General features: G+C 38.3%; 1 protein-coding gene across 1 annotated transcript; it reads left to right on the forward strand.

Moving 5' to 3' along the window:
- Positions 7-5,001, forward strand: LOC107643958 (protein NRT1/ PTR FAMILY 5.8). The gene is made up of 4 exons (XM_016347716.2): positions 7-479; positions 868-1,085; positions 2,792-3,315; positions 4,038-5,001. The coding sequence occupies exons 1-4, from the start codon at positions 425-427 to the stop codon at positions 4,894-4,896; spliced, it is 1,656 nt and encodes a 551-aa protein (XP_016203202.1). The 5' UTR covers positions 7-424; the 3' UTR covers positions 4,897-5,001.

Here is a 23,416-nt window from a genome sequence, read left to right on the forward strand (position 1 = left end):
TGATCTTACAAAGTGAAAGGTCTAGTGTCCATTAAGGTGCTTAAAGTTATAATGTTATATATATACACGGTATATATCAATCTTTTCTCTACAATCTCTATATATAATTCAAATCTCCAAAGTCATTCAATTAATGTTGATGAGCCAAATTCATGCAAGGGGTGGCATTTTGTAAGGTGTACGGGGAATCCACGATAATTATTTGTGCCTACTTTTTCAGTTACTGAAAAAGCCAAAACCAAACCAAAAATGAAATGATGAACAAGCATCAGAATCCATCATCATCGCTTCGGCTTGTGTTCTTGTTCTTGTTGCCCTCTTAGCTGTGCCTCGTTTAGAAAAATCTTGGAATTCGGATTGCAGGGTTGCTAGCTTCATTTTCAAATTTGTTGCATTATTTGGTGGATTTTTTTTGGGGGTCATTATGGCTGGTGGACAAAGACAAAAGAGGCTCAACAAGTCATGTATTCTCCTTATAGGTATGTACATTTAATTATTTAATTATTATAAATATCTCTCTAGTTTCTCATTTTCTAACTATTTATTGGAAATGATTGTTAACTTATTTTATAGATTGAGAACAGTGGTGTTTGTTATTAGTGAAGCTTGAATGATGTTTTTGTTTATTATTTTTTTTTTTAATTTTTAAAAGCATCTTAACGATACGATTTCTCTAAAGAAGTGTCTGGGAATTTTGATTTTGAAGGAATGAAAAAAGGATTCCTTTTTACTCTTGAAACTCGTCCTTTCTAATTTTTCACAGAAATGTTCACTTATTAAAAAAATATTACTATTAGAATATATAGTTGTCATTGTTATTTAAGAAGCATCTCTGTTTTAATGATTAATTGGTGTTGGGTATTGCAGCAATTGCAGGCATAGAGAGGTTTGCATATAAAGGGGTGGCATCAAATTTGGTTACATACCTAACTGATGTAGTGAAGCTAAGGAACTCATCTGCTGCGAAAATGGTTAATAGTTGGTGTGGCTTCACTTCCATAATGCCCTTGTTGGTGGCACCCATTGCTGATGCTTATTGGCACAAATATTCCACAATTATGGCCTCCTCTTTCCTCTATCTTATGGTGAGTCACCCTCCACAACTTCAATATCAACTACCTTTATATATGAATAAACCTTTAATTATGGTAGAACTCAAGTCCAGTTGTCTTGTTTTCATGTGAAATTAATAGTTGAGGACTATTAGATAACAATTTAGTCAAACATATAGAACATCGTGTTGACTCACACTTTGTTTATTATTAAATGAGATGTGAATCAAATTTAAGTGAAATCTATGTCCCATTTAATGATAGATAAAATACGAGTCAAGCAGCATATTCTTAACAGAGGACAATTTTTTTGGAGTTTAGATATGACATACTAATATAATATAGCAGCCATATTTGTAATAATATATTATTCTTATAAGTTCTATTATGGATTGTGTTGTAGGTTTGTTAGAGTCTGAGTCATAAATAATCTTCCTATTTGGGCATACATGAAATAATGCTCTCTATAAAAGTTTCAGATGGTATAAGAAAGTGTATCATGTTTTGCTACCTTTCAAAGTCAGATATAAAATCAACCAGAGTATCAACATAAATTTTTTTGGCAAAGAAGAACACTGACACTTTAATAATCCTGAATAACATGAAAAATTTTACTTGTAATCTAAGCAGGAAACGAATTTTCCATAACCCCTCATTTTTCAATACTTATATTAAATTTTTCAGGCATAGATCACCTATGTAAGCTAGCTGTTAATGTTGTTGTGTTTATTATTATTATATTGGCTATGTAATATAATTATAAATCTGCTAATTTTCGGTTATATGAAGCTACTTAAATATACTTATTATTGTTTTCCATAACTAATATGTCTGGGATTTCATATTCTTATGTATATAACCACAAAATAAATAAATAAATAAAATAAAAACATAAGCATGTGTTATAGAACTGAAGTTATTGTCTTGTCCTGTTTAAGCAGTAAAACAACATGATAACATGATAGGATTGAAAAGATTAACTTTAGATTAGGGAGAGAGAAAAAGAAAAGATATATCTTTTTTCCTCTTTAATTATTCAATGTAGCACTCAAGCACCACAATCTAAAAGGTGATCATTATTGAAAAAAAGACCCATCATTAAAATGACCTAAAGTTAAGAATTGTAAAGTTATAGCAACATGGTTCTCATGTCTTTACAATATAATACAATCATGTCTTATACAACATGATTCACCAAAAACAACAGTAAGACCATACTTTAATTTATTACATTCTTCTTATGCTTATGATTTTGTCTGTTGAACCACACCCTTCTTGTTTTGGTGAAAGAGCTTTCACATTAATAAGCACATGTACATTTCCCTATCTTGAGGTAGCACTTTGTGGCTGCTTTAATTACTTAGTTTGAACCAGTATATAACGGCGCATTTCGTTGACATAGATTGTTTTGGAATCTGAAGTAACATGCATGTCCTCGGAAATAGAAAGTACTAGAGTTTTTTATGTTGCTAAATGTGTACTAGTGTCTTTTCCTTTAATATTATTTTATTCAAAAGCTCTATACGAAGGGCCAATTTGGTAGTTAATTTTTGGGATACACGTAGTATGGTTGTAACTTATTTTGTTCATAACCCAGTGAGAATTGAACTACAAAGATATAAAGTTTTGAACTATATAGATATAGATGTCAAACATAGAGTTTTTACATAAAGTTGCAGAGTGGAATTCAATATTTGCTTAATCATGAATCAACAACTAAATTTGTGTTTTCTTATTAGGGACTTACAGCATTAACATCAACAGCACTAGCAAGGTCATGGCACCACAGAAACAGAACAATGTCTTCTTCCTTCCTCTCTCTGTCTCTCTATTTGATTTCATTAGGCCAAGGCGGGTACAACCCGTCGCTGCAAGCCTTCGGAGCGGACCAACTGGACGAAGATGAAGAATTGCCTAGTAGCAAAGATGACAAAAGTTCCAAGAAGAAAACATTGTTCTTCCAATGGTGGTATTTTGGTGTTTGTAGTGGAAGCCTAATGGGTGTGACAGTTATGTCCTACATTCAAGACACATTTGGTTGGGTGATCGGGTTCGCAATCCCTGCAATTTCAATGGCTATGTCCATTTTGATTTTCTCATGTGGAAACCCTATATATACATATAAACATGATGATTGTGATGATGAACATCAAGCTAAGAAGCCATTTAGGGACATGTTTCAAGCTATGAAAGAATCTGCATTAAAATGCTTCCATTGTGGAATTACCTTACCCAATGAAAAGTCTGAGGTTTTAGAACTGGAGTAAGTTCCACTTTCACATAATTAAGTTTTATTAGCATGATTAATGTTAATTTTACTCTATTGTCACGCTTTGGCACATTCTTATATTCTAAGATAAAAGAAATTAGAGAGAGTACATTACAAGTTAGAGAAATGTTTTTTGAACATCCAACTCCTTATGTACTATAAGAATACCCACTTTAATTTATCACTCTAGGATTTTGCAGTAATTTCCACCTTTTTTTTCTTTATTTAAAAATGAGTAATGCTAGAGAACCAATACTATAGTAGCCAATTTCAGTCAACACTATAACAAGTTGTCAAACAAGTCTAGTATGAAAACCTGCTAAAAATGAGTTTTTGATGAGTTTAATTTCAGATGTTTTTTTAATTGAGTTTCAGATGTTCTCATTTTTTAGAATTTTAGGAGTTTTTTTTTTCTTATGCTGAATGTTGGCTGCAATGATAGTTGTGCAATGTTGGCTGTAATGTTAGTTCCCAAAATGTTCTCATAATTTTTTTCTTTTACACCATTAGATTGAGTTGGGAGATAATGATATCCATTTTTCATGTACAAATTAAACAAATGAAATGAATGAAATACCAATATTATTATGAAACATCATATTCTGACAAAAGACACTATTCATTTCATAAATCAACTAAAAGAAGGGAAAATTATCATTATGATACTCGTGTTAATGTTAGTACTTACATGAGAACATTGTATTTACATGTTTCAGGCTTCAAGAGAAACCCCTTTGTGAAGAAAGCATGGAAAGCCTCAAGAATCTGAAAAAAGATTCTAAAACTAGGAAGCAGCTACTATCACATGGCAAGGTTGTTCTTAGGCTCTTACCAATTTGGACAATGCTTCTAATGTTTGCAGTGATCTTCCAACAACCAGCAACATTCTTCACAAAGCAAGGCATGACAATGAAGAGAAACATTGGACCAAATTTCAAGATCCCACCAGCAACACTCCAAAGTGCAATAACACTCTCCATAATCCTCTTGATGCCACTCTATGACCGAATCTTCATACCGATCACCCAGATCATCACGCGCCAGAACAAAGGCATAAACGTGATGCAACGGATGGGAATCGGTATGGTTCTCTCCATCATAGCAATGGTTCTCGCGGCGCTAGTCGAAATGAAACGGCTAGAAATCGGACGACGGATGAGAATCTCATCATCCGGGTCAAGAGAAGAGGAAACAACAGTACCATTAAGCATATTCTGGTTGCTTCCACAGTACATTCTTCTTGGAATCTCAGACATTTTCACTGTGGTTGGAATGCAAGAGTTCTTCTACAGTGAGGTTCCTACAACAATGAGGACAATGGGGATTGCACTCTACACAAGTGTGTTTGGTGTTGGTAGCTTTGTGAGTGCACTTTTGATTACACTTGTTGAGGTTTTCACAAGTTCAAGAGGGATACCAAGTTGGTTCTCTGATGACATGAACAATGAAGCAAGATTGGACAATTATTATTGGCTCTTGGCATGTTTGAGCTTTGTGAGTTTAGTGTTGTATTCATTATTGTGTAAATATTATCATAGTAGTAGTAGTTGTAGTGATTCTGATTGTGAAAATTGACATCTATTTACTCTTTTTTTTTTATATCCGTTTTGGCATGTAAACTACTTTAACTGATGTTGAATAATAGTTTATGGTGTATTTTGATTATTAAATATTGGAGAATTATTCTACAATGCACAAAGAATGTAATGGTGCAAACTGCAAAGTGCAAAATGCACATTGGGATCTAATGATAAAGATTATAGGTCCATTGTTTCAACCTATATATACTTTAAAATTTTTTGTCCTCAGACATGTTTTTCACTTCAGTTTGTTTTCCGTTTTACATTGTAGACAAGGAAATGAATAAGAATGAGAGTAAAAAAAAATTAAGAGTAAGAATTTAATTTAGGGAAATTCTATGGTACTGACTATGGTATATTATGCTGTCTTTATGTGTCTTTTAGAAAGAGTGACGCGTGGTGTTTCGGTCAATCAGTCTTGTCCTTATGAGAGTAATTAGAAGGTTATTTAACTTTATTGTTTGTGTTGGTGTTTTTTATTTTTTGGTTATAGCAAGGTCTAACCAGCCTATTAGAGAAAATCCAGAAACCTAGCCCCACCCGACCCGAATAAAAAACGCTCCACTAACCCAATCAAAGCGACTACACTCCAGTAACCCACTCAAACACATCTCATCATCTCCTGCTGCGCGTCTGAAGGTTGTGGTAGGCTTAGAGAAGGGGGGTTGAATCTATGCCTTCCTTTTTAAGTTGCTGTTATGACCCTTTTTAAACAAAATTACTATTCTGATTCTGTTTGAACTCAGCAGGGGAAATTTATGAGACAATTTATTTTTGTCTCATGAACATCAGTAAACAGAACGTAGCAGAGAAGAAAAAGCTAACACCAGCATGTATCCTGGTTCGGTTGCCTTGTGCTATGCAACCTACATCCAGTCTCCTCCACAACAGTGGAAGAATTTTTACTATAGTTAACAGTATTACATACACCAATTTCACAGGATTGACCCAATCCTTTCACACTCAAGTTCTAACCTAACTTGACATTGGCTATGCTAATACCTAATTATTCCTCTTAGTGCTAACCCAACTAAGAAAGGGATACCTTACAGGTACAAGATACAAGACACTTAACCAACCTAAAGAAATCAGAAAATAACTCTAGGCTTTTCTCTCAAGTGTTTCTCTCAGCCTTTTTCCACTCATGGCTTTTTCTTCAGCTTTCTCACAATGCCTTTTCTCACAAGAAATTACAGAAAGATAAACTTAGAAAAGTACATTACAATCAGTAAAACATGAAGGAGAATGATTTTATCAACAGCCTCTGTGCTATGCGAAAAACCAGATTGGCAAGCCTCTAATTCAGTTCTTCATACTGGCGGAATGCACCTTTGATTAGGTTACACTGTCCAGTTAGTTGAACTTCTTCAAAGAGCTCTCTCAGAACAAAACCTCTATTCACTGGTTTTCTCTCCTTACTTTCTGAATGAGTAGCAAGCTTCTTTTATCTCCTTGCATATTGCTGGGTTCTTCTTCCAAAGTTAACACCTTGAGCCTTGAGCTTCACCAACCCACAGATTCACTTTTTCTCCTTAATCCCCAGAGTAGAAACTTTGCTTCTGACTTCCTCATCTTGACCGAAAGTCATAAATCAGCAACCATAGAAATCTTCCCATGGTCAACTTGATCTTAGCCCTTGAAAACCAACTTGGTCCCCAAGTCATGTTTAAGACCGTGGATACACAGCAGAGAAGAACAGAAACCATCTTTTCTTTGTATCCCATTTCGGATAGAGCAGAGAGTTGGGAAGAAGAGAAGAAGATCTGATGCATGCAAGAGGAAATGGATTACCTTTAACCTAAGCTTGATTTGGTTTGGATTTTCTGATTTGACTTCTGTGTTTCAAGCTTAATCCTTCTCTCTCTTTCTTCTTTGGTGATTTGCTTAGGGAAGAAGCTCTTTCTCTCTTTCTCTTTCTTACTTTTCTGAAGCTCTGATTTGACTATGACAAAAGAGAGGGAAACGTTGCTTTGATTGGATCAAGATGGAGGGAATTGAAATTAAGCTGGGTTTGGTTCGGGTATTCATTTGAGCAACCCATCTGACTTCTTTCTTTTCTTTTCCTTGGGCTTCTATTTTGTTTTCAGCCCACCATTCTTTTCTGTTTGCTTTTCATTCCATTTGGGCTAAGGAATTGGATTTGGCCTGCAACAATAAATAATTAGTAATATGCAAATATTAATCAACACTAATTATTTATTTTGCCCAAAAATAATGTTTGTTATCACTAATTAATTTAGTTAATTTCTTAACTCAACAATCTCCCCCTTGATGAAAAACATGATTTAAGCAATAATCAAAAGGAACTAAGTTTGAGTAAGGTTTGGAAACTCCCTTTGATTTTTGTCATTTGCTTTTATGTTGCTCCTTCTTTCCTTTTCAAGATTAGCTCCCCCTGGATTTATGCTTTCCTCTTTGTTCCTATTTTATATTACACTTAAAGAGAGCACAATAAAGAGCTATACACATTTATCTTAGCTAAGGGATATCAAATAAGCAACATCACATAATCAGCCCAACATCTAGCTAATATCAGCAGCAAAAGGATTCAGCATGTGAAATCAAGTTTTAATGCAGCAATTGGATAAAAAATCCCAGAAGACATACTAGTAGCTGCAACAAATGCAACAAATTCCAAAAAAACTCTAGGACACATTTACCATCCTATTGCTATTACTCCCCCTTTTGTCATCAAGGGTGGACAACAAGCACGAACAACAAAAAAACAAAGTCTTGAATCCTGCAGAAAGGAGTTAGTTCACAGTCCAAAGTACTAACTAAACTATCAAAAGTGCAGCAGTATTTAGAGTTATTACAGTCATCCAAAATGAAACAGTTCAAAAGTAGCTAAAGAAACATAATTCATGAGATAAAAAGAGAGCAGCAGCAGTTTTCATGAGACAATTTCTAGGCATCAGAACCATTAGCTTCCTCCTCAACATCAGTGGCAGGGTCTTCATCTTCTTGAAGGTTATCGATGAAGGACATGAACACAGCCACTCTATCCCTTGATTTCTTTAGGAAGTTCTCATGCTTGCTAGCCAGCTTCCTTTGCTCTTTGCTCATAGCAATCAAGTGATTTGATTGAGAAACAAACTCCTGAACAATATCTTTGACCACATTTAGCAAGGCAGATTTCTTCCCAGTAGAGATGGATGTACCCTTAGTGGAAGGAGCAGGAGAATCCTCAGGGACAAAGTCATCATCTTCATCATCTAGGACAACTCTTTCAGATCTAGTGGGTCCTTTTTGCTGTTTCACTGAACCACCCCCTTTTAGGTATGAATGTCTATTTTGATATTCCTCATTGGTCAAGTCAACACCAAAATACTCAAATATGCAAGTTAGAAACATGCCATAAGGAAGTGCTTTGTCCTTTTCACTCCTAACAGTATCAAACATATATCTAACCATCAAGTATGCAAATGAAATTTCAGTTTTGGTGAGAAGGGCATATAAAACAAGAGTATCAGTGTAGGAAACCCTTTGATATGAGCTGCTTTGAGGCAGAATAATGTGGTTGACCATTCGGTGCAACTGAGCATGCTCATATCCTAGGGCTTTGTGAGTGGATGTAATACCATCAATTAAAGAAACATGTTCACAAATGTGAGCCAATGCATCATGATAAGAAATTCCAACACCTTCATCCCACTTAACCGAAGTGTAAGCACAAGGCCCAACATCAGTATACTTCAAAGCATCACTGATAGTTTCATTATTTAAAACTATGTCTCGGCCCTTTACATATGAGTGAGCAGTGCCTTCATGATAAGTCATGTTTGCATAAAATTCTTTGACCAACAAGGGATAAACCGGCTTTTTGATGTAAAAAAGATGATTCCAGTCCAGAAAAATCAAGTTATCAACAAATGGAAAATCTTTTCTTTTCAAAGATGGCAGATCAGCGAGAAAAGAGGGACACATGGTACGATACTTTATAACCCCATCATAAAAATCATTATTCATGGCAGATTTGAATCTATAGGGATTATAGTTCGAGTGAGAGGTCAAAAAATGGGCTTTGTGATCAAAAGGTCCAATGTCTGGTTCTTTAACATTTTTGAGAGGGACTCGAGTATTACCTCGTTGAGAGTGCACAGGAACAGACTTTGGCTTAGGTTTTGTTGTCTCAAGAACAGGTTCTTCAACAGCAGGACGCTTACCCTTGGATAAGCCAGGTTTTGAGGAGCTTGGTTTGGATGGCGTTGCCTTAGGTGGTGGTGTCGGTTTGGCAGGGGCAGGGTACCTTGGTGTGGTCTTGGTTCGCGCCATGGGAGCAGTGCGAGGAGGAGAGGTAGGAGGAGATGGTGAAGGTGTGAAGGTTCTGTCTTGGGAGCGAGTGGAAGGCTTGGATGGAAGTTTATACACCTTTTCACGAGGAGGTTTGTGTGCTATGGTTTTCTTCCTCATTTGGTGGTTTTTGATTTAAGAAGAAAAAGAGTAATGAGGGTAGTGGTGAAAACCGAAGGGATAGAGAGGGAGTTATGGAGGGAAGAGAGGGAGTGTTAGTAACCGTACCCAAAAGAAGATTTCCAAAACCATGCAACTGCATCACCATTTGAAAAGACTTGAAAAGACATGACCTCATAAAAGAAAGATTTGATTTGATTTTCAAAACAAGGAAATTTAATTTTAAATATTCGAAATCCTTAAAAAATTAAACTGAAAAATATTTTTGGACAAAAATTAAAATAAAACCTTTTTAAAAAAATTAAACACACAGGCCAACAAAAATTTTTAACCAAAAATTGTAACATTTATATTTGGGCCCAGAGATGGTTGGACTTAAGGAAACACATTTGGACCATTCATGATCTGAATTTTGAAGTTGGCCCAGATTGAGTTTCACTTGAAACAAGCCCAGAACACGCTGATTTGAAGGAAACGTTTATCACCTGCCCAGAATTGTCTCATACCTGTTTATGAGACAGAAACGCTCCAGCAAATACATCAGCAATTTTTAAATAAGGAATCATAACTCAAAATTCCTAGACAAGTCCTAAGCATGCAGAATCTATCCTCAGCTAATGGTTTTGTAAAAATATCTGCTAATTGCTCCTCTGATTTAACAAATTGAATGCAAATATCCCCCTTTTGGACATACTCTCTTATTGAGTGAAATTTCACTTCAATATATTTAGTCCTAGAGTGCAAAACTATATTTTTAGAAATATTAATGGAACTCATATTATCACACATCAAGGGAATATTTTCAACATTTAATTTGTAATCGACAAGCTGTGTTTTTAACCATAAAAGCTGAGAACAACAAGAAGAAGCAGCTATATACTCAGCCTCTGCAGTAGATAGGGCCACTGTTGGTTGCTTTTTACTTGACCAAACGTTTAAGGACTTTCCAAGGAAGCAACATAAACCTGAAGTGCTCCTTCTATCAACTCTATCGCCAGCAAAATCTGCATCACAATAACCAACTGCAGAAAAATCATCAATCTTTGGATACCAAAGACCAAAATTGGATGTGCCATGAACATATCTAATAATCCTCTTAACTGCAGAAAGATGTGACTCTTTTGGTTTGGATTGAAATCTAGAACACAATCCAACACTTTGCACAATATCGGGTCTAGAGAAAGTTAAGTACATAAGAGAACCAATCATTCCTCTATACCTAGTCTCATCAACATCTTTCTCAGTTTCTCCCTTATCTAATTTTGAATTAAGATGCATGGGAGTTCCCATGGATTTGGCATTTTCCATACCAAATTTCTTAACTAATTTCTTGGCATTCTTCTCTTGATGAATGAAAATACCTTTTTTCAGTTTGTTTAATTTGCAGCCCAAGGAAAAAATTAAGTTCACCCATCATACTCATGTCAAATTCACTTGTCATGAGCTTTTCAAATTCAGAACAAAGGGATTCATTGGCTGATCCAAAAATAATGGCATCAACATATATTTGGACTAGAATAAAAGAATCATTAGAATTCTTGGTAAATAGAGTTGTGTCAGTGGTGCCTCTTTGAAAACCATTTTTCAAAAGAAAAGAGCTAAGTCTCTCATACCAAGCTCTAGGAGCTTGTCTTAAACCATAGAGAGCTTTAGATAATTTGAAAACATGATTAGAATGCTCTTTATTTTCAAAACCAGGAGGCTGCTCCACATACACTTCTCTATCTATCACACCATTCAAAAATGCACATTTCACATCCATTTGATATAATTTAAAACCACAAAATGTAGCATAAGCTAAGAGAAGTCTTATGGCTTCCATTCGGACAACAGGGGCAAAGGATTCATCAAAGTCTATTCTTTCTTCTTAGTCATATCCTTGTGCCACTAGCCTTGCCTTGTTTCTTGCAATGCTACCATCTTCTCCCAACTTATTCCGAAATATCCACTTGGTGCCGGTCACTTTCTTTCCACTTGGCCTAGGAACCAAAGTCCATACTTGGTTCTTTTCAAACTCAAGAAGCTCATCCTCCATAGCTTTAACCCAAGAGGGGTCACTAAGCGCTTTCTTGATGTTTTGAGGCTCTATTTGTGAAAGAAGGGCAATGTTTGATCCTTCATTTGCCTTTCTAGTGGAAGACCTTGTTTGCACTCCATGAGAGACGTCCCCAATGACAAATTCCTCAGGATAATTCTTCAAGAATCTCCATTCATGAGATCTGGTGGATTTGGAGACAGATTCAGATACCAATGGATTCTGGGTGCTGCTGGCTTCAGGATTTCCTTCAGATTCATGAGACAAAATGGAATTGTCTCTTGAATTTTCAACAGTTGCAGTTTCTGGTTCAGTTTGACCAGAATTTCCTTTTTCATTATTTTGAGTGGCTTCATCTTCCTTTTGAGCTTGATTTCCTGCATCACAATCTTCCAAAATACTTTGCACCAAATTAGTATCACAAAATGTAACATGTATGGACTCCTCAATAATCCTAGCATCTTGATGATAAACCCTATATGCTTTACTAGTTGTGGAATATCCTACAAACAAACACTCATACGCCTTTGGATCAAACTTACCCAAATTCTCTTTGTTATTTAAAATAAAACATTTGCATCCAAAGATGTGTAAGTAATCTAAGTTTGGTGGGTAGCCTTTCCAAAGTTCATAAGGGGTTTTCTTCAAAAATTTTCTTATGATTGTTCTATTCAAAATGTGGCAAGCCGTGTTAACTGCTTCAGCCCAAAGGAATTTTGGAACATTACTCTCACAAAGCATAGTTCTTGTCATCTCTTGTATGCTTCTATTTCTTCTTTCCATAACACCATTTTGTTGTGGTGTTCTTGGACAAGAGAAGTTGTGAGATATTCTAAATTTCTCACAAAATGATTCAAATAAATTGTTTTCAAATTCAGTTCCATGGTCACTTCTTATAGAAGAAATCTTTAAATTCTTTTCATTTTGAAAACATCACTTCATTTGTCTTTTCATTAACAACACAGCATTCAAGCCTTTTGAAAATAACTAAATATCCTAAATCACATAGCTGACTTATACTCAAAAGATTGTGCTTCAAACCACATACCAAAAGTACATCATCAATGAAAGTAGATTGCTCATTACCTACTTTTCCAACAGCAATGATTTTACTTTTACCATCATCTCCAAAAGTCACAAAACCTTCATCATACTTATTTAGTTTGATGAAGTAAGTTGACCTTCCAGTCATGTGCCTTGAACATCCACTATCCATGTACCACATGTCCTTTTTGTTCTTGGATGCTAGACAAATCTGCATGAAGAGTTTCAAGTAGCCTTAGGTATCCAAATTGATTTGGATCCTTTGAAGTTAATCCATCTTGGTTGCCCAAGTGCAATGAAATCACAAATAACATTGTAAACTTTATTTCCAACAACTCTTTTTTCAATGAAACATTGTACATATGAGTGACCAAATTTCTTGCAATTTACACAATGGTTTTCCAATGTATGTCGCTAAAATTGAGGTGAGTTATATTGCTTGAAATGATTAAAGTGTTGAAATTTTCTGGTTTTTGGAGGAGATGCATTTCTTTTGACAAACTGATTTTTATTAAAGTTGTTCCTCTTTGCAAAAGTATTTTCACCAAAATTTCTTTGAACATTTTTACCTTTCGAATATGAGATTTTGTTGTAAAATGGTGATTTCTTGAAAACAGCCTCATTTTTCGAAATGTAACCCAAACCTGGCCGGTTTGAACTCGGATCAGTTCTTGGTGAAGGCTCAGTTTCACTTGTGTATACTTCATCAAATTTTTCTTCAAAAGTTGAGACATATCCAATGCCCGATTTGTTTGGTATGGATTTGGTATTTGATGAAGAAGCCACAAATTTTATAGAGGAAGTGTTGGAAATTGCATCTTCCTTGGCTATGTAGCCTAAACCAGATTTTTCAAACAATGGTCTTTGACTTGCAAGTAATTTGTCCAAGTTACTAGAACCTTGAGCAAATTTTGCTAAGTCACCATTCAGCCTTTTGATCATATCATTTAATCTTTCATTTTCAGCAATTAACTCATGAGAAGGATCCACAATGTGCTTTCCTTTTAATTTTTCAAGTTCAGATTTTAGAAATATATTTTCTTCAATGATGTCCAAAGCACATTCAGTTTCCTTCACTTTTTCTTTTAAAAAATCATTTTCAGCTCTTAACACATCTCTTTCAGATCTGCATTCATTGTACTTATCAAGCAGTTTTGAGGTGTTTAAAGTGAGATCATCAATAATAACATGCAAATCCTCAATGGTCAAATCATAATAGTTTACCTCATCAAGATTGTTGTTTCCAGCCATGAAGCAGTCTTTGTCATCTCCTTCAGATTCTTCTTCTTCATTTGAGTCATTCTCAAGATCCTCCCAAGCTGCCATGAGTACTCTTTTCCTTTCCTTCTTTCCTTTGTCCTCCTTTTTGAGCTTTGGACAGTTTAGCTTGAAATGTCCAGCTTCCTTGCAGTGATGACATGTCACCTTGCTCAAGTCGATCTTGTGTTCCTTTGAACTTGAACCCTTGTATTTGCCCTTGTTTTTCATCATCCTTCTAAATCTCCTAGCAAAAAACAAAAGCTCGTCATCTGAAATACCATCACTAGACTCACTCTCTTTCGGTTCTATTTGTGACTTGAGGGCTATTCCCTTTTTCTTTGAGTCTGTGCTTGTGTGCGTGGCTTCATAGGTAAGGAGTTTTCCTCTCAACTCATCATAGGTTATGGGACTTATGTTGTTACTCTCGATTAGGACAGTGGCAGTGTTTTCCCATTCTTTTGTGAGGCTTCTAAGGAGTTTTCTCACCAAGATTTGTTCTGCATAGTTTGTACCCATAGCATCAAGGTTATTGATTATGATTGAGAATCTCTCAAACGCTTCATCAATGCTTTCTCCATCCTTCATGCTAAACATCTCGTACTCTTTTCGCAGCATATCAATCCTCGTTTCTTTGACTTGTTTAGTGCCTTCGTGTGTAACCTGGAGTTTTTTCCAGATTTCTTTGGCTGTCTTGCATCTAGACACCTTCCGGTACTCTTCAAAGATGATATCACAGTGAAGAAGGTTGATTGCTTTAGCATTCAGCTCTATCTTCTTCTTATCATCTTCATTCCATTCAGCTTATTCTTTTGGAGTCACCACTCAATCAGCACTTGTTTTTGTTGGAATCTTGGGACCGCTCACAAAAATCTTCCATATGTTGTAGTCAATGGATTGGATGAAAATCCTTATCCTTTCTTTCCAGTAGGAGTAGTTCTTCCCGTTGAAGAAAGGTGGCCGGTTGTTTGACTGGCCTTCAGTGAGGGTGTAGGCAACTGTGGTTGTGCCCAAGTTATTCGCCAATGGATCTTTGCTCCAAGCGGTTAAGCTTGATTCTTGAGACCTTAGCTCCTGATACCAATTGAAGGTTGTGGTAGGCTTAGAGAAGGGGGAGTTGAATCTATGCCTTCCTTTTTAAGTTGCTGTTATGACCCTTTTTAAATAAAATTACTATTCTGATTCTGTTTGAACTCAGCAGCGGAAATTTATGAGACAATTTATTTTTGTCTCATGAATTTCAGTAAACAGAACGTAGCAGAGAAGAAAAAGCTAACACCAGCATGTATCCTGGTTCGGTTGCCTTGTGCTATGCAACCTACATCCAGTCTCCTCTACAACAGTAGAAGAATTTTCACTATAGTTAATAGTATTACATACACCAATTTCACATGATTGACTCAATCCTTTCACACTCAAGTTCTAACCTAACTTGACATTGGCTATGCTAATACCTAACTATTCCTCTTAGTGCTAACCCAACTAAGAAAGGGATACCTTACAGGTACAAGATACAAGACACTTAACCAACCTAAAGAAATCAGAAAATAACTCTAGGCTTTTCTCTCAAGTGTTTCTCTCAGCCTTTTTCCACTCATAGCTTTTTCTTAAGCTTTCTCACAATGCCTTTTCTCACAAGAAATTACAGAAAGATAAACTTAGAAAAGTACATTACAATCAGTAAAACATGAAGGAGATTTATTTTATCAACAGCCTCTGTGCTATGCGAAAAACCAGATTGGCAAGCCTCTAATTCAGTTCTTCATACTGGCGGAATGCACCTTTGATTAGGTTACACTGTCCAGTTAGTTGAACTTCTTCAAAGAGCTCTCTCAGAACAAAACATCTATTCACTGGTTTTCTCTCCTTACTTTCTGAATGAGTAGCAAGCTTCTTTTATCTCCTTGCATATTGCTGGGTTCTTCTTCTAAGGTTAACACCTTGAGCCTTGAGCTTCACCAACCCACAGATTCACTTTTTCTCCTTAATCCCCAGAGTAGAAACTTTGCTTCTGACTTCCTCATCTTGACCGAAAGCCATAAATCAGCAACCATAGAAATCTTTCCATGGTCAACTTGATCTTAGCCCTTGAAAACCAACTTGGTCCCCAAGTCATGTTTAAGACCGTGGATACACAGCAGAGAAGAACAGAAACCATCTTTTCTTTGTATCCTATTTCGGATAGAGCAGAGAGTTGGAAAGAAGAGAAGAAGATCTGATGCATGCAAGAGGAAATGGATTACCTTTAACCTAAGCTTGATTTGGTTTGGATTTTCTGATTTGACTTCTGTGTTTCAAGCTTAATCCTTCTCTCTCTTTCTTCTTTGGTGATTTGCTTAGGGAAGAAGCTCTCTCTCTTTCTCTTTCTTACTTTTCTGAAGCTCTGATTTGACTATGACAAAAGAGAAGGGAACGTTGCTTTGATTGGAGCAAGATGGAGGGAATTGAAATTAAGCTGGGTTTGGTTCGGGTATTCATTTGAGCAACCCCTCTGACTTCTTTCTTTTCTTTTCCTTGGGCTTCTATTTTGTTTTTAGCCCACCATTCTTTTCTGTTTGCTTTCATTCCATTTAGGCTACGGAATTGGATTTGGCTTGCAACAATAAATAATTAGTAATATGCAAATATTAATCAATACTAATTATTTATTTTGCCCAAAAATAATGTTTGTCATCACTAATTAATTTAGTTAATTTCTTAACTCAACAGCGTCTCCTCCATTGATGAAGGTTTTCATCATGCCCACTTGCCCAGCCTACGAGACGCTGCTCGCCACCCTTTTCCGTGGCTGTCATTGCTGCGGCGCTAATCACGGGTTGAGAGACTCCTCCATCGCTCCCGAAAATTTCTCCCAAACATATCAATTCATGCTTGAAACGGATGCTGAGAACGATTGTTCGTGGTTACGAAGAAGTCCCAAACGTGGCTTGCAGTTTCAAGGTGAACCGAACCTCCTTGGTTGGTTGGTGTTGAAACCTGGCTATATCCCTCATCCATCCGCCCTCCAGTTCTAAAACCCGGCGTCATCTCGTTCCGTCGTCACTGTGGATGACCCTCAGTCTCACTTATGTTTTTCTGTTGTCTCCTTTCTCGTGCTTGATAAACCCATATTTTATGATGTAATTTGTGCTTAGTTTGAGTGATTTATTCAATCCTTCACCCACTTATTCATGTTAATTGCATGGTTTTACTTTCCCTTCCCTATTATGTGATGTATGTGAAAAACATGTTTTCTATGCTTTTAAATTAATTATTTTAATTACCTTTATTTCCATTCGATGCCGTGATTAGTGTGTTGAGTAGTTTCAGATCTTCTAAGGCAGGAATGACTCAAAGGATGGAAAAGAAACATACAAAAATGGAAGGAAAGCACAAAATAGAGTCCTTGAAGAAACTGGTATCCACGCGATCGCATGGACGACGCGATCGCGTGCCAAGCACGAATCAGCAGCGACGCGACCGCATGACTGGCGCGACCGCGCGCCTTAAGCAGAATGCATATGATGCGGCCGCATGACTGACGCGACCGCGTGGCAAGAAAAGCTCCGAATGACGCGACCGCGTAACCCATGCGGACGCGTGACAGAGGCCACGCACCAGAAATTGCAGAAGACGCTCCCAGCGAATTCTGAGGCCCTTTTTGGCCCAAATCCAAGCCCAGAAGGCATAGACCAGAGGTTATGAAGTGAGGGAATGCATCCATTCAGAGAGAGCTCGCCAATTTCCACTTCTCATGTTTTAGATCTAGTTTTGAGAGAGGTTCTCTCCTCTCTCTCTCTTAGGATTAGGATTTAGGACTTCTCTTAGTTTTAGGAGTAACTCTCAATCCTAGGTTCTTTATTTTTATTTATTCTTCCAATCTAGTTTATGAACTCTTCATGTTAGATTACAATTTCACTTATTAATGTTATTTGAGGTATTTCAATTCATGATTAGTTTCTTTAATTTATGTTATTGTTGCTTTACATCTGAAGGCATTCTTATTTCAGCAAATTTACTTTTTCCTCTTTTGGTTTTGGTTAAGAAAGTAGTAACTCAGGAGTTATCTTATCTCAACATAATTGATAACTGTTATTTTTGCTAATTGAATTGAACTTCAATAATCCCAACCTTTTCTTAGGAAATAAATAGGATTCGAAGATCAAGCTAATTAGTCCCTTGACTTTCCTTTGCTTTAGTAAAGGTTGACTAAGTGGAATTAAGATTCGATTTTCATTGTTGTTGATAAGAATAACTAAGCCTGGACTTCCAATTTCTCATACCTTGCCAAAAGTTTGCTTTACAGTATTTGTTTATTTATTTTAATTGCTATTTAAATCAATTGTCATATTTGTCCCTCATTCTTAAAACCCCCAATTCTACAATCTCCATGACCAATAATAAGAACATACTTCGCTGCAGTTCCTTGAGAAGACGACCCGAGGTTTGAATACTTCGGTTATCAATTTTTAAGGGGTTTGTTACTTGTGACAACCAAAACGTTTGCACGAAAGGGATTTCTGTTGGTTTAGAGACTATATCTACAACGCGACTGTTTTTATGACATTCTTTACTGGCAAAAATCCCTAACGTCAAAATGGCGCCGTTGCCGGAGAACTGCTAACGTGTGCCTTATTATTGGTTATTGTAAATATTTTTCTTTTTCTTGTTTATTTATTTTTGTTTTTCCTTTTTAATTTTATTTGCTACTATGAACTCTCACCCCTCTCGCTTTGAGTTTGGTTCTAACTTTGTTGAAGGAAATAGAAGTTGTAGCAGGAATATGCATCAAGGCAAACCAATCAAGGATGGATGGAGCCAAGAGGATCTAATCAACCCTTTAGGCAACAACACCCTCCAAGATATCATGGACAACGACCATTCTACAATACATACCCAGCTGATAGATATGGTGGACAACCTTGTAACTACCAACAAGCCCCACCCCGTGACCATAGACCAACCTCTCAACATAACCTCGAACCGCCCCACTCACAAGCTTCTCTTCACCATTCGCCACCGTATGATCCTTTCCTACCCCAGTTCTAACCCAATCACTCCCAAGCACCACCACTTCCCTATGTCTCATGTCCAAATCCATCACCCCGAGAATCAGAGGTTCGCCTCAAGGCAACAGTAAATAAACTTCAAGCAACTATTCGACAACTGGAGCAAGTAGTAATTCAATTAGTTTCTAGACGTGCGAACATTAAAGGACCAACCACAGCCCTATGTGGACAATCTAATGAAGAGCGTAGCATGAAGGAGATATTAGAAACTCCAGTGGACAAGACAGAGCAGGAATTCGTACTCGAACAAGTAGAAGAAGCTGTCATTGTACAAGAAGAAGAGTTGGTTGAAGATCTAGGAGACGCTGAACCTCCATGGGAATCCAGAGCTGAAGAGAAATCCGTCAAGGACATTACAGTTAATGCTAAGGAGGATAGCGCACAATCCCCAAGGCAAATCATTTATGAAGAATCAGACAGAATAGTCCAAGAAGCAAATTCTCTTGATAATGATAGTCACAAGTCAAGTTTTCTTAGTGATGAACTTGCATCTACAAGTGAATTCTCTGAGATCGAAGAGCCTTCCCCAAATGAATACGAGGATGATGCAGAGGTAGATTTCTCTCAACCTCCAATCTATGACTCAAGTGATGAGGAAGACATAGAAGACTTTGACCAAGGTGATGATGCGTTTGAAGACCCTTGCAAGGAAGTGGAGGAATTCACAGAAGATTACCAGGGAGCAGAACTTACAGAACCACCAGAAACACCTTCCCCAAGGCCATTACCACCCAATACAAGCTTCAAGTGGGTACAATCCTTAACCTTTAACTTTACTTATTCACTTGAATATGGTTTACTTGAAACAGATGGCCAGCTTAGAGCTCTATGCGGCTTTAAGAGTAAGAGGGAAATGGCTCGTGCTCAGAGCTGGTGTACAAGGTTCAATAAGGTTCCACGCTTCAACTTGAAGTGCACAGATTGGTATCAAGCTCAATTGAATGGATCTCGGAAAACGTTTCGTCACTATGGTGAGAATTTACTTTCTAAACCGCCCGAATGGAAAAATATAAATCGAAACGAAGGCGGATTTAGATCCAAGGATTGGGATCCTGGAATCTATTCTGACATTCGTCACTCCAGGAGCCTAAAAATTTGTTTGAAGCTGCTCCGGAGCTTTACATGCCTAGTTTGGGACCCCGGAGGCTATTGGCATTCCAAGCACTCGTGGAGATTTCTGGATGAATTTAAACACAAGCCACCATAACAGGAAGCCCTTCCAATGTCCAACTTAAGGACTTTAACTAAAAGTGCTAGGTGGGAGACAACCCACCATGGTATGATCGTTTCTCTTTAATTTTTATTTAGTTTTATTTGTTTTCAAGTTTTATTTTGTTTTATTATATTGAACCTAGAATTTTGCATCTCACTCATATTAATCATTGCATTCTGCATTTTTCATGCATATAAAAAAAAAGGGTGCGCGACGCAACCGCATGCCCCATACGATCGTGTCAAATGGCAAACTACACTTCCCACGCGACCGCGTCATCCACGCGGCCGCGTGACCTGGAGATCAGCGTAAACATCCAACGTCCAGAAAGTTAGGCTGGAATCGTGCGGCTGTTGTGCGTCTAGCACAAAATGGCCCACGCGATAGCATGCCCCATGCGATCGCGTCACATGCACACAACCAATCCCATGCGACCGCGTGAGCGACGCGATCGCGTCGCATGGATTGCACAATTCCCAATAGAAGACAGAGAGTTACGCTGGAACGACGTTGGATTCATGCGTTTAGCACAATTTCCAGCGACGCGATCGCATGCCCCATGCGATCGCGTCATCCCTTCTTTTACCCCTCCGTGCGACTGCGCGCCCCACGCGATCGCGTCAACCCCATTCTCACCCCAACCACCCAGACGCCGCCGCCACCTACCCCCTCCCTCCTTCCCCCTTCTTTCTTCCTCTTTCTTCTTTCTTCCTCCTCCTCCGCCACTGCTCCCCTCCGCGCCACCACCCACCGCCGCCAACCGTCCCAACCACGCAGCCTCCCACCACCACCCACAACCCCCAACCCTCTCCCCTACTTCCCCCATTACCCTTCCCAAAGCCCCTACCCCCTAACAGCAGCAACCGCCGTGCCCACCGCCGCCAGCCGCCGCGCCAGACGTCACCGCCACCACCCCAGCCACCTCTGTACCCCAACCTCCTTCTTTCGCCTTCCAGGTTCCGCAACACGCAATCCCTTTTATTCGTTCGTAGTTTATTCTTATTTTTCCGTTTTTGTTCATGTTAGGATAGTTAGATATGCATGTTGTAGTGGATTTTAGGTTGTTAGGTAGCCTAGGATGTGGTTAGTGGATTTAGGTCTGTTTATTTGCACTGTTCTTGTTTCTATTTTATCAAAGTTGCAAATCTGTTGCTGCTGTGATCTTGTTCATATGCTGTACTTTCCTGCATTTGCTGCTCTTTACATTGAACTTTCATGTTTATATTCTGTATATGTCATTGCAAGCTTTAATTTGGATTCATATGAATTGCTTGTTTGCTGTTTATTTTCTGGAAAAGTCCTATTTTAGCCGGAATGCTGCCCAAATTTCTATGAAATATTTCTGTTTATGTCTTGGTTTTGGCATTTTCAACTGTGCTTTCCTATAATTTCACCAAACCAATTCATGAATGCTTAGGCATGCATTCTTATTTTCTTTGATCTCCTGGTTCCTAAACTGTAATTTTGATGTTTGATTCCTATTTTTGCTTTCTTTATCTCTATTTGAATCATCATCAAATTGTTTTACTTGTTTAAATATGAGTTACCTATAGCTTCTACCTGTGATTACTTGTTACTTGGTCTATTTTCATTATGCCTCTTACTTTAACCCATTTTTCACTAACTCACTAATTTTAACTCTAACCAACCTAACCTTTTCAAAATTTCTTTTCTTACTTTTCTTTCACTTTCTTTTAACATTCTAACCCAGGCATGATGTTAATTTTTTCTATTTAACTTGCATTCAATTACATTTTGGATTGTGATTTCTTCTTTTCAGACTTTTCACTCATATACAATCCTAAATGCACATTCTACTTAACTCATATTCATTATCCTATTGCTCCTTCGCCACTTTGTGTTTTCTTTGACTATTTGCCTATTTGCTTTCCTATTTTTATTATATCCTGGTTTTCTATTTTTCAGGATGTCAGATTCCCAGAGAAGGGGCAAAGGCAAGGCCACTACTGGCAAAAGGAAACGAGGCGAAGCCTTCGTGTCTATCATCGACCTTATGCATGACGCCTCCTTGCGGGAGAAAGCCTTTACCCCGCAGGAGAAGGCCGACCAGCAACTTCCCGCCACTAACCCAGTAAAGTTTGCAAACCGATACTGTGAGCTGAAGTATCCAGTGTTTGCAAACTCCAGGAACCTATACCTGGAGTGGACTTTGAAGATCCCAGAAGAACTCCAGCAATACACCTCTGATCAGATCAAACAACGAGGCTGGTTCTTTCTAGAGAGACCTCTGACTGAGGTTAATGCATCTTGGGTTAGGGAATTCTACTGCAACTACTTCAAAACTTCCCTAGATGCAGTAAACCTTAGAGGGAAGCAGATATTGGTTTCTGAGGAGGCAATAGAAGAGGTTCTGAAACTTCTGCCTAAGACTGATCAGACAGATGGCTATCAGAAAGCTGAGGAGGATATGCGCTTTATGAAGTTTGACTGGGATGCAGTCAAGGCCCGGATTGCCCTTGACCCGTCAGTTCCTTGGATCATGGGTCAAAACACCACCATGCCGAAAGGGATCAAGTGGATTTACCTGAACGATGAGGCTCGGCTATGGCATCAGATATTCAGCAACTACATTATGCCGAGTACTCATGAGACTGAGATACCAGCCGCTATGATCACCCTCCTATGGTGTGTGATGGAGGGCAAGGACCTGTACCTGCCACGCTTTATCCGACACTACATGGCCATGGTCCACGTCCGCGGCACTCTCCCCTTTCCCTATCTGATTACACAGCTGGGCCGTCGAGCTGACGTGCCATGGGAGGATGCTGATGAGAGGCCACCTGCTGCAGAGTGCAAGAAGCTTATCCCACACAGCAGGAACTTCCTGGCCTTGGGCTACAGACCTCCATTCCTGACTGCCACTGCTGATGATACAGCTACACCATCTGCCGGTCCTTCTTCCTCCACTGCTGTACCATCCACCCCTGCCACCACCACTGCACCTCCACCTGCCACAGAGCCTGTCTATCATCTGGTGCACCGCTTGTTTCGACGACTTGACCAGATGGAGCGTCGCTACCTGAAGCTGATGATACAATCCGGCGACATCCCCTCCGAGCCTGACACACCTTCTGAGGCATCTGAGGAGGAGGCGGATGCGCTCAAGGCAGAGACCCATCCCCAGGGAGAGGCAGAGCAGGCCGACACCCAGCAGGCAGCACCCCAGCAGATCCAGGCAGCAGATCCTGAGATCCCCATTCAGACAGTCCCTCCTCTCCAGCAGCCAGACATTCAGCCAGCCACCACAGAGACACCAGCTACCATCCCTTCCAGTGATGACACCCCTTCACACCCTGCGTGAGTGAGCATCAGGGACGATGCTTCATTTTAAGTGTGGGGAGGTCGCCATCTCTGGCGTATTATCTTGGTGAACCACTACAGACTCTTTTTCTTTTATTTTGGATATTTTTCTGTATTTTTCTCTTTATTTTTATTTTTATTTTCTGAGTACTTATACATTGCTACTTTCATGTATTTTTACTCT

The sequence above is a fragment of the Arachis ipaensis genome, chromosome B05 (genome assembly GCF_000816755.2).
Source record: "Arachis ipaensis cultivar K30076 chromosome B05, Araip1.1, whole genome shotgun sequence".
Classification (NCBI taxonomy): Eukaryota; Viridiplantae; Streptophyta; class Magnoliopsida; order Fabales; family Fabaceae; genus Arachis; species Arachis ipaensis.

What these genes read in the sequence shown, in the direction of transcription:
- LOC107643958 (XM_016347716.2), top strand. Translation starts at nt 425, where the DNA reads ATGGCTGGTGGACAAAGACAAAAGAGGCTCAACAAGTCATGTATTCTC. An exon ending in GTCATGTATTCTCCTTATAG is followed by an intron (nt 480 to 867) that starts GTATGTACATTT and finishes TGGGTATTGCAG; the next exon opens with CAATTGCAGGCATAGAGAGG. An exon ending in CCTCTTTCCTCTATCTTATG is followed by an intron (nt 1,086 to 2,791) that starts GTGAGTCACCCT and finishes TTTTCTTATTAG; the next exon opens with GGACTTACAGCATTAACATC.